Consider the following 11,380-nt stretch of genomic DNA (forward strand, 5'->3'; position numbering starts at 1 on the left):
ATCAAATCCCACGAGACTCATCACATCGGTGAGTGAGTGCTATTGATTCGGTTCTGCAATTCCTAGGGCTGACTCTCTCTCGCTCTCGCTCTCGCCGGCGGTGGTCGTTGTCGCAGTCATCGGAAAAGATTCTCCGGTCTGATATTCTCGTCATCTGAGACGAATTCGTACGAACTTGTGTTAGGGTTCGATGGACAGAGGCGCTGCGAACACCTTCAATGGCCCCCAAGATCCGTACTATCACAACAACTACAACCACCACCAGTTCCATCACCATCACCACCATGTCGCCGCCGTCGGCTACCAACCCTACGGCCAAAACGACAGCAGAGATCAGCGTTTCAACCAGCCGCATTACGATCACTACTCCGGTCACCAGAATATGGTGGTTGATCATAACGGCCCCTTTTACGGCGGAGGTTATGGTCCACATGGCGGCGTTAGGAAGCGCCGTTCGGAATCCATTACCGGAGCATCCCCAGGTTTTGTTTTTCTGTCCGATTTTAAGACAATGCATCTTGTGATTCCTTTCGACGTGGCTGCTGGATTGGATTGTACTCTGGTTTAAGTTTGAAGATGTATGTTCGTGTCCTGATGCATCGGTTGAGTTCGAGTCGTGGGCATTTCAGGTGTAAAATAATGAACTTGACCGTTAAAAAACGATTCTTGTCGGGGTTTAGGATTATCGTCAATGCATCCTTTTTCATCTGGTACCTCTGTGTTCTTTGATACAATTCTGAGATTTTTCTGGTCTGGGTTTTGCGACATGTAGATCCCACCGATGGTGGTAATGCCAAACTCTATGTTGCCCCAGTTCCAAGAACAGCTACCGAAGATGAGGTGAGTTTCTGGTGCTACTACGATGTAGTTTCTTCATATGTTCCCTTCAAAGTCTATGCGCAATATCAATATGCAGCATCTTGGATTCCATATGAGACAATAGGATGTACAAAACAAGTTGCTAATGAATATCTTCAGAGAAACATGAAATATAACCCCACTCATTCATATCCAGTACAAGAAGTATGATTTCTTTACAAGATCTAATGACTCCTGACTAAAATTTTATGCTTGCTTGTTTTTTTTCGTGCGATTCTTACCTTAGCATCTACATCATGCTGACTATCATCCCATTTAACTTCTGATTGTGTTCTTTATTTACCAGGTTCGGAACGTGTTCAGAGAACATGGAAATGTTACTGAGATCATTCTACCCAGAGATAAGAGAACTGGCGAGCGAGCAGGTAAATTACTACATTATAGAATCTTATTTTGGCAATTACTTGATTGTTTTTTTTCTGTGCTCTTTCTGCAATTCATTATTTTTTTCCTGCTTCTGGAGGTTAAGCTTCATTATTCACATTTTGCATAACATTCTTCTTGTCCCCTTACAGGTTACTGTTTCGTTAAGTACAAAACAATAGTAGAGGGTGACAGGGCCATTGCAGCTTTACAGGACCAGTATACCTTTCCTGGAGTGGGTCTTGGCTTGCAGAATTTTGTAAACAGTATCCCCATTCAAGTTTGGAGATTTTCTCTCACTCAAAATTATTTAGTTATTTTCAGGAAGTGGCTCCTGTCAAAGTCAGATATGCTGATGGGGAACGGGAACGCATCGGTAAGAATAGCAAAGTCTTCATCTGTTGGCCCTGGCATGTCACAACAAATATGTTCATAGATTAGGTTTCTTTGCTTCTTTTTGTTTCTTTTCAGACTCAGCAGATGTCTTTGTTCAATTTGATCTTCTATTATCATTATGGAAGTATGCTTGGAAAATCTCTTAGTATTTTCCATTCTTTGTAAAACATGAGGTGCTTTTGCTGTTCTACTTTGGGAGAGGAAATTTAGATCTAACTGAATCAAAATGAACAGAGGATTGGTAATTTTGGAGTTAAGTGTTTCCTAAGCATAATGAAATTTTGTCGGTACTCCTTTTTCACTTAGCGATTTTCATGCATGCCCAAGTCAGACAATTCGTCAATTTTGGCCTGAGTATATTTGTTTTGTCTCAGTGCAAATTCCAGATAAGCTATATGTCGGATGCCTCAGCAAACAAACAACGAAACCGGAGCTCCATGAGGTATAGCAGTAATCTATTTAGCTTCAACTTTCAGTTTCTCTGACCTTTTTTTTGTCTGTGGAAATTAAAAAAGTTATGTGCAAAAGATTTTCTTTTTGGTTTTAGTTTTAGACAATATCTTGTTGTCTTCTGACTCCTCTCCCCTTTTTTCATTTGAATTTGGGTGGATGGTCAAATAATATCAGGTGTTTTCGAGCTATGGTGTTATTGAGGATATTTATATGGCACTTGATGGGCAGAAGCAAAGTCGGGGTTTGTTCAGTGCTCTTGCATGATTTGCATCTTGTATTGCTTACATCTGGCTGGCAGTATCCTGGTTCAGTGTGTTATTTCTATGTTTTTCCTCATGTAGATCGAGTTTTCATTTGCTCAATAAATGAGTTTAGAACTTCTAGTTAGTTAATCCTTTGCTCTATATGCTAGCATTTGATTTTCAAAAGAAAATTACCATGAGAAATTCTTTTGATAGTTAATTTAGTTTACCCTGTAAACTTTTGTGACAGTTCTCTTAGAAAAATTGGCTAATTAAAAATGAAGGAAATAGGATTTATATTAAAGCTGTGTGTAAGTCACCAGATAAACCATTATTTTAGTTCCTAAAATCAAACCCGCTGGTTTTACTTTGACATCTATACATAATTGTCTTGTTTTCCACTAGTTGTGCCTGGAATTTGATCATACGTATGTAGTTTATGTTGTTTGTTATTTGTTTCTAACACGCTGAAGTATGCTCTCTGCAGGATACGCTTTTGTTCAGTTTTCTCGTAGGGAAATGGCACTAGCCGCAATCCAAGGTTTAAATGGTGTCTTCACAATGAGGGTAATTCACACAATGCTGGGATCCATCCCTCAATGTTTTAACTATGCCTTGATATTTAACATCCTTCATTTTCTGTTTATTTTTTTTTTCTTTTTTTGGTAATTTCAGGGTTCTGATCAGCCATTAACTGTTAAATTTGCGGATCCTAAAAAACCGCGTCTAGGAGAACCAAGGTTTTGAGTTCTTACATTGTCTTACCAGTTTTTAACTAACATTATTGCCATGTCAGAGAACTATTGATTTATCACATAGATATATAATAGCTGAAGTGTTAAAAATTTGGAACTTTGTTAAGCAAACATGGGACTAAAGCATCGAAGTCTATCAAAGGGTGTCCATTTTTAACCAACATGCATGTGTTTTCTTTGGTTTAACTTATATCTGTAATGTGATTCAGATCTACACCTAATGCTGCACCTACAATGCAACAATGTGATCCACATTGGTACCCACAAGGATTTCCCCAATGGGGGAATCATAGAGAAGTTGGAGGTCCTAGACATGATTTCTCTTTACAGCCGACTCAGTTCCAGCAGCAGACTGTTCAAGCAGCATCCGATTCTGAGGTTCATAAACAGATACATCAAGACATTCCATCTCAGAATTCTGAGCAGCATCAACAGCAGAAACCCGAGGTTCCCTGCTTAGAGGTACTTCCCAAGACATAAATCTCCATAATACTGCACAAGTCATGAGTTTACCTTATGCAAAAAATAAATCAACTTCTTGAAAATATGTCCTGAGTTGCATGCATACCCTAGCCGATCTTGAGTATAAGCATCCTGTTTTTATATGTTTAGGTTCTAGAATATGAATGTCCAACAATTACAATTGTGTCTGGCCTGAGCTCAATGTGTTACAACTCTTTGTAGACTAGAAGTGATGCTCAGATAATTGCTAGCAATTCAAGTGAAGATCCAAAAACAAGTACACCAGAGTGCGACTGGAGTGAACACACTTGTCCAGATGGGTACAGGTATTACTACAATTGTGTATCCTGCCAAAGCACGGTATGTCCCTTCCCTTCCCTGTTTAAAATTGTGTCCTCCTTCCTGCTCTTGTCTACTTACTGGTAGTAGTATGGATCAAAACGCAGTGGGAGATGCCTAAGGAATACACGTTGTTTGAGAAATGGTTAGATGAGCATACAGACTTGCAAGATCCAAAACATCAATCTCCTTCATCAAATTGTCAGAGCCAAGAGGCAGTCGCAAACAGAGAGGAGCAAACCAATGCTCATCTCTCTCAACATAATAGCACTGGACTAGAGCAAGTTGATGTTCATCTCTCTCAACAGAGTGTTGGACCAGAGCAAACTGATGATCATCTCTCACAACAGAGTATCGGACCAGAGCAAACTGATTCTCTTTCCTCGCAACAGAGAGCTGGACCAGAGCAAACTGATGGCCAGCTCTCGCAACCAAGTTTCAGACCAGAGCAAACTGATGCTCATCTTGCGCAAGAGAGTACTGGACCCGAGCAAACTGAGGCTTTTCTCTCGCAAGAGAGAGTTGGACCCAAGCAAATGGATGCTCTGTTTTCGCAACCGAGTGTTGGACCAGAGAAAACTGATGTTTCTCCCTTGCACCCAAGTACAGGACGTGAGCCAGCTGATTCTCATCTCTCGCAAGAGAGTGTTGAACTAGAGAAAACCTTCTCTGCGCATAACTCGCAAGAGAGTGGTGGGCTGGAGCAGAATGATGAGAGCACTGGACCAGAGCAAACTAATGATCAGAAACAAAGTGTTGGACTTTTGCAAACCGATGTTGATCTCTCGCTACAGAGTGGTGAACTCCAGCAACCTTCCTTGCCCACAACGGTCAGAGTTCATTTCAGCCCGACCTCTCTCTCTCTCTCGTCCATGTTTGCATATTTCACGTACTGAATTCATTGTCCAGGATCAGGAGAGTAATTTAGAACAGCCTGTAACAAGTGTAGCTGTTGGGGCCTCGTGTTCTTAATAAGGGTATCAGGTATCAAAAGTTGATTTTACTGATATATTGTTGGAGTCTCATATATTTTCAAGCATTTGATTTTTTTTTTTCTTTCTAAATTCTGCTTCATTTGTTTAGTTCAATGTAACAAGGGTGAAGCAGTGAGCTGAAAGGAGAAGCCGAGGAAAGAAGGGATATAACGAAAAAGGAAGTTGATTTCAGGGCCTCTCATGACTTGGATTTTTTTTTGGTAAATACTAAATATCCGTATTTTGTTTATTGTTCTCTTCATTTATGTGTTGTAGAAAAAAATATCATCCATGGCCTGTAGGCATATGCTATGAGGCATTTAGTGCTAAATCAACCTTTACATGGCCTTTAGGCATAATGATGGTGGTCTGTGAATCAATGCTTTCAAGGAATGAGCTTTGAGCCTCTCTTTGCATGTATCTTTGGATCTTGCAGTGTGGTTCTGAGCTTAACCATAGTTTGAGTTTGGTTAACTTAACCAACCAGAGTTTTGTTTGAGCCTCCACCTCCGGTCAAGGCACTGCCCTTTAGGTACGTTACTCTTTGCTTTCGGTGTGTAATCCTTTGGTGTCTGGACAATGATTACTTCTGCTGGAGTGTCACTCTCCACTCTCAAGACAAATCGACAAAAAGTTATTACCTCATGTGACAGTTTTGCTTCCTTCTGTTCTTTTGTAACTTCTTCTTCCTTTTTTTCTCTCTTTTTTGCGCGCTCTCTCTCCCCCTCCCTCTCTCTCTCTCTCACACACACATGGGTGGGAAAGCCAAAAAGTTCATTTGCATGGTAACTTGTTTCTTCCCCTTTCTTCTCACCTTTCTTGAAGCCTGTGTGTGTGTGGGTAGTATTATTATCTCCACTGTACATTTTTTTTCTCTCTTGGTGTGAGTTTTTACCCTTTTGTCTGATGAGTAAAAGCCTATACGTACAGGGGAAGTAATATAACAAATTCCAAATCTTGTAACTAAGATTCAGAGAAGACCATCCCCATGAACATTAGTTGTCTTGTAACATCCATGGGTCATTTGGGCCTTATGGTCGTGAAGGAAATTGAATCTAAATCATATTTTATTAGACGCATTTTTTTATAAACCGGAGGAATAGATTCCAAAAACGACTAACATGGATATTATTAGTTCATATGTCCCTGTTGATAACTTTAATGAAGGTTCATAATTTATTCGATTTAGCCTCAAAATGTCTCTTTTTCCCCTTTTGCTTATAGAAAATAGAAACCAAGATGGTGAACAGTAAAAAAGAGAGTAAAAGGCATCTCACAAGTCTCTTTTTCCCCCGAGAGGTGTAATAATGGAACAGTGTGAAAGCCCCAAGTGGGGAAAAAATTAGTCAATGTTTGGAAAAAAGAGTTGGAGCTATGTTTCCGATTTTCGCTATCCTCCTATGAACATAAATATCTCAATTATATTAAAACTGTTACTTCAATTATATTTTACTTTTGCCCATTAAAGCAAAGTTCGATTTCCCCATACAAAACCAAAAAAAAAAAAAAGGAAGTCGTGATATCATCAATGGCTTTCCTTCGTATATCTCTGCGGGTGAAGAAGGGAAACCCTAACACTGTTCAGAATCTTGATTGATTGCTTGTTGTACTTTCTCAATGACGTCAGTTCACATCCCTCTTGCAAAAAAAAAAACTTGATTAAGGAGTGAACATTTTTTTTTTTAAGAATTCGACAAGAAAGTTTTACTCATCTTTAGAACAAGAACAAGAACCAACTGTCAGCCTCTTGTCTACGAATCAAAATAGTGTCTTAGTTCTTGCGAGATGAATAGAAATAGTTTTGGTGGGACCTGTCGGCTTAACGTTAACTACCATTACAATATCTCTGCTCATATTACAAAGCACGACCTTCCGGTGAAGGAAAAGATCGGTTCTTTCTTGTGACGATTAATTACAAATAATTAAACCTAAGTATTATCCTTCAACATGTGAGAGGCGACAAGATCCTGGAGAAGGCCATGGTCTTTCACCATTAAACCAGCATCATCCCGACTCTTCTTCACATGATCATACCCGTTTAGGACGTCAGACGAAAGTATGGAGGAGTTTTGTATAGGAAGGACGAAGCTCCGACCGGAGGAGAATAAGCCGCCGGAGAAGGAGGGACGAGGCATAAGAGGACTTGGGTGAGAGTGTTGACCCTCGTACGTCGTCACCACTATGCTCGTGTCCGTGAATGATCTCTCCACCCTCTTCTTCACGTCACACGTCGCCGTGGTGCAACGGTAGTAACTCCTGCAAAAGAAAACAAACAAACAAATAAACATTTAATGCAGTTCCAAACACGTCGGAGATTATTGCAAAAACTCTTGATCGAAAAAAAAAAGTGATGTCTCTTGATGTGGTGAGTACCGAGGAAAAGGGCTGTTCTTGACGGCTTTTTGTCCGTACTTTCTCCATCTGTAACCATCTTCGAGATGATCAACCTCGCTCTTTGTCATGAACGCCACCCTCGGCTCTCTCTTTCTCTTCTGGTTAATCTTCTTCGGTTTCAACCTGCACCATCAGAGTCACTGATTATCTTCCCCTTCAATTTGTTTCCTTTCTGCTTACGATTAAAAAATTGGAACTTTTAAAGGAGAAAAAAAACAGTGAAAACAAAAAGTAGAAACCGAGACTCACTGCTTCTTCGTAGCTCTCTTCTCCTGCTGCTCTTCTCCTTCTTCTTCTTCTTCATCGTCCTCCCCCTTCACTTTCCCCTCGTTAACAGCATCGCTCGACGTCGATGAGATCGATGACGAATTGGGAGTCGCTACCGCATCCCAGCACGAAGGTTCCAATTTCGAGGCCGCTTGTGTTGGGGACGGCGGGGACGTATCGAACAGGGAAGAAGGGTCGAGATCATGATGCACACCCAGCAACTCCATGAACCCTAGCGAGTTCCTCTCCGCTAATTCGCCCAAATCCCACACGCTCTTCGACGGCGTTCCGACACCAGTATTCTCCATTTTTCTCTCTCTCCCCCACAAATCGATCAGACCCAGATGAGAAAACGCATCGAAACAGAAAGTGGAAGACATTGACCAGAAAGATATACAGACAGAGAACGAGTGAGAAAACTGGTGAGATTTGGCGAGAGAGGAGAGGGGTTAATAAGGTGGATTCTCTCGCAGAAAGAAAAAGGGAAGAAAAGGATGACCGGCGATTGTAGGTGGACATAAGACTTCATGACATACAGTCACAGACTAGTTAGGGATAGGGCTGGCCAATTCGGATTTCGGTTCGGTTATATTCGGATTCAATTATTTTGTTTATAGAAAAACTATAACCATTCGGTTTTTATATAAATTTCGGTTTGGTTCGGTTATGTTTCGGTTCGGTTTTGATAAAAAGTTTATTTTTCAAAGAAATTGTCGGTTTTTCGGTTATTTTTTTATTTGGTTCGATTCGGTTCGGTTTTAATTTTGTTGGATTTAAAAAAATTATAACCGTTCGATTTTGATATCGGATTCGGTTCGGATATGATTATGTCTTATTCAATTCGATTCAAACTCGATTATTGGGTTAATAAGTGAAATGATTACTAGGGGGTTTGGTCCGACAAAGAGGATAGACGCTTTCATACGTGTCTCTTGTTACCGGTTCTGCAGTTAACCCGTTTGTCTACCCCGTATGAACAAGGTTTCTTCTCTACGTGTGAAACCATGCCAACTGCAAAACAATAATTCCAACAATTTATATTCCTTTTTTTAAAAAATATCGTGTGCATGGGAATCTATCTACGTGTGAACACACAAATCATGATTCCTTTGTCTTTTTCAAAACATTTGTGAGTCTTTTTCAAAACATTTGCCGAGATTTTTTTTTTGATAATCTGGAAATTTATAAACTGAAATATTACGTATCGAGTTTTGGTTTCAACTATATATTTGTGAGGATCGGAGAACTGAAATATTACATATCTAGTTTTCGTTTTAACTATATATTTGTGAGGATCGGAGAAGTACAATATTGAATAACATTTATATGGGATTGGCATAAAAATGTTGGTTTTGTTTCATAAATTATTCCTCTTGATAAAGCAAATCCTCAAATATTATAATATTTTTTATAATTAATTAAATGCATGTATTTACTTGAAAATTCCATATACTAAATTCCATTGAATGCATCATGTGTACGAGAGACAGAGACTTGGAGCTTTGTTTATTAACGCTAGCGAGTATTAAATAATTAAAAGTGGAAAAGACAATTTTTATTATAATATTGTAAATAATTAAATCCGTGTCACGAATCCCCAAATGTAAAGAAAGACTAAATTTAATGGAGTGGACTGCGGTCACGTGCGTAAAGTATGGTAATTAAAAAAGAAAATACAAAATCTTGTCTTGAAATGCTTATTTTTCTATTATATCCAATATCCTAAACATTATATAACGATATGAAATAATATCTGTCATGATATTATTTTCAAATCACATTCCTAATTTTATATATTTTTTAATATGTTGTCTAGAATACGGACTATTCATCCCTTAGTCGTTCACTGCATATATGTATATATTTATGTTCTATTGTTAATGAGAATAATAGAAAAACATTTTCTTATATCATATATATTTAACTTCTACCTCCCATAATTTTCATTATGCATAAATATCATATAAAAAAATAATTTTTTTTAATCAAGATAGTTTCTGAACCTTTGATCCGACTACATTCACTCTAGGTCCGAGAGCAACTTTTGTATATAGATCATTTTTGGTCCAGAAATTATATCCCTCTCTATAAGTGGAATCGAATCCAAGATTTTGAGGATGACTTTATTACCTCTCACCCACTGAACCACCAACTATTGGGTTATAAACAATTTTTGGTTTTAAATGCGCATATAAACTAAATATACAATCATCATAAGTGCACATACAATCATCATAAGTGCACATAATATATTTATTCGAATTGGGTATCCGTAGAAACATGTTTAGGTAATAAACTAAATATGAATTCCTAGTACCGGGAAGGATCGTGCATATAATATAAAACATTAATAATGTCTGCCTAAATACCAATGATCGATGCAGAATATTTTTAGAGTGAGATTGATTTACAGTGTATAATTAAACATAAAAAAAAAGCAAGATTAAATTTATATTTATAAAAGCAATGTGGGGCCAAAGAAAATCCAAAATGGAATAAAGCGTTTTTAAGGGGCCATTGTTTTATATAATTCGTGCATGCTTCATGAAATCTCTCTTTCATGGACTGCGTCGATCCCGATGAGAACAAAGGAGGATTCGAATTTATCATCTTCTTTTTTTTTAAAAAACTTTTTGCTTTAATTATTTTTGTCAAATTTAAAATTTAATAATATTATTTTCAATGTGATGGCGAAGGGTGTGACAAAAGTTCATGCACGTATAGGAGGAGGGTGTGTACGTCCATGAGAAAGCCAAGAGGCCCACCACGCCTGTATCATTTGCTTGTAAACTTGGCTCTCCTTCGATTTTATTTTTATTTTCTAATTTATTTTTTTCACTTTGTTTCCCATTATTTCTTGTTTTATATTATATATATATATCCATTACTGGGCTGGGCAATCAAAATTTTATACAGAGGACCGGTGACGGCCCTATACAACTACTACAGCGACCTCTTGATTGTTACGGCCGAACACAATTATAGCATATAACTAAATAGCCGAATTAATAAAGATCCACCAATGCATGCTTTTTTATTTTATTTTTTATTTAATTAATTGGTATATATATATATATATATATCATTTCAATTCGTTGATTGATCCGAGCCGAATCAAAGGTGAAAAAAAGTAGCCCAAAAGGCATTTGTTTCGGCCCAATATCAATGTTAAGCCCAACCTGAAACGTTCCGCCTCGAAACGACAATATCACAGTCGTTTCGTATATAGGAAGGTAATTAATCTTCTCTTGTTTTTCAGTTGTCTTTATAACGTTGTTGTGGAAAAAAATTGTTTCATTTACTAATTCCAAGTAGCAACAGAGACAAGCTCCTCTATATACCAAGACGTCTCAAATATTTTCGAGGTCCTATTTTTTATTTTATTTTTTATTTAATTAATTGGTATATATATATATATATATATATATATATATCATTTCAATTCGTTGATTGATCCGAGCCGAATCAAAGGTGAAAAAAGTAGCCCAAAAGGCATTTGTTTCGGCCCAATATCAATGTTAAGCCCAACCTGAAACGTTCCGCCCCGAAACGACAATATCGCAGTCGTTTCGTATATAGGAAGGTAATTAATCTTCTCTTGTTTTTCAGTTTTTTTTCCTTTTTTTTTTGGTCAAATCGAGAAGTTCACCGGGACCTTCAACCCGACCTACATTTTTCCAGACCCGAGAGCAACCTTTAAACACACATGTTTTGGCTACACTTCTCCCTCCCCGCATGTCTGGAGTCGAATCCGTGACCTGGAGGGGACACATCCCCACTACCAACGCCAAAGGCACCACTCGACCATGGACGGACCCAAGTTAATAAGAGTGGGGGCATATGCCCCCATTGATCC

The 11,380-nt window shown here is 38.3% G+C and overlaps 2 protein-coding genes across 5 annotated transcripts; one reads left to right on the forward strand and one right to left on the reverse strand.

Moving 5' to 3' along the window:
• Positions 1-16: 16 nt before the first annotated feature.
• Positions 17-5,770, forward strand: LOC104827658 (flowering time control protein FCA). 4 transcript variants are annotated; one of them, XR_773934.1, is made up of 15 exons: positions 18-482; positions 773-840; positions 1,166-1,244; positions 1,395-1,477; positions 1,567-1,618; positions 2,013-2,080; positions 2,266-2,332; positions 2,821-2,900; positions 3,009-3,073; positions 3,298-3,550; positions 3,773-3,910; positions 3,997-4,719; positions 4,799-4,873; positions 4,973-5,084; positions 5,217-5,770. XR_773934.1 is itself a non-coding variant. In XM_010560875.2 (14 exons), exons 1-13 carry the CDS (start codon positions 191-193, stop codon positions 4,859-4,861), a joined length of 2,025 nt encoding a protein of 674 aa, XP_010559177.1. In that variant the 5' UTR covers positions 17-190; the 3' UTR covers positions 4,862-4,873; positions 4,973-5,770. The 4 variants fall into 4 exon arrangements, 2 of the variants coding, with proteins under 2 accessions (XP_010559177.1, XP_010559176.1); XR_773933.1 differs by having other exon boundaries at positions 5,300-5,770; XM_010560875.2 differs by having other exon boundaries at positions 17-482; positions 4,805-4,873; positions 4,973-5,770.
• An 879-nt stretch (positions 5,771-6,649) lies between these two features.
• LOC104827659 (probable WRKY transcription factor 23) lies at positions 6,650-7,987 on the reverse strand. The gene is made up of 3 exons (XM_010560876.2): positions 7,507-7,987; positions 7,237-7,380; positions 6,650-7,119 (listed from the first exon to the last, which is right to left on the reverse strand). The coding sequence occupies exons 1-3, from the start codon at positions 7,902-7,904 to the stop codon at positions 6,792-6,794; spliced, it is 870 nt and encodes a 289-aa protein (XP_010559178.1). The 5' UTR covers positions 7,905-7,987; the 3' UTR covers positions 6,650-6,791.
• Between the last annotated feature and the right edge of the window lie 3,393 nt (positions 7,988-11,380).

The sequence above is a fragment of the Tarenaya hassleriana genome, unplaced genomic scaffold, assembly GCF_000463585.1.
Source record: "Tarenaya hassleriana unplaced genomic scaffold, ASM46358v1 Cleome52, whole genome shotgun sequence".
NCBI lineage: Eukaryota > Viridiplantae > Streptophyta > Magnoliopsida > Brassicales > Cleomaceae > Tarenaya > Tarenaya hassleriana.

Bases quoted from the DNA above. Each gene is read 5' to 3' on its own strand.
- LOC104827658 (XM_010560874.1), top strand. From the start codon at position 191: ATGGACAGAGGCGCTGCGAACACCTTCAATGGCCCCCAAGATCCGTAC. The intron at 483-772 runs GTTTTGTTTTTC...TGCGACATGTAG, and splicing joins CATTACCGGAGCATCCCCAG to ATCCCACCGATGGTGGTAAT. The intron at 4,720-4,798 runs GTCAGAGTTCAT...TTCATTGTCCAG, and splicing joins AACCTTCCTTGCCCACAACG to GATCAGGAGAGTAATTTAGA.
- LOC104827659 (XM_010560876.2), bottom strand. From the start codon at position 7,904: ATGTCTTCCACTTTCTGTTTCGATGCGTTTTCTCATCTGGGTCTGATC. The intron at 7,381-7,506 runs GTGAGTCTCGGT...CTGATGGTGCAG, and splicing joins AAGAGAGCTACGAAGAAGCA to GTTGAAACCGAAGAAGATTA. The intron at 7,120-7,236 runs GTACTCACCACA...TTTCTTTTGCAG, and splicing joins AAGAACAGCCCTTTTCCTCG to GAGTTACTACCGTTGCACCA.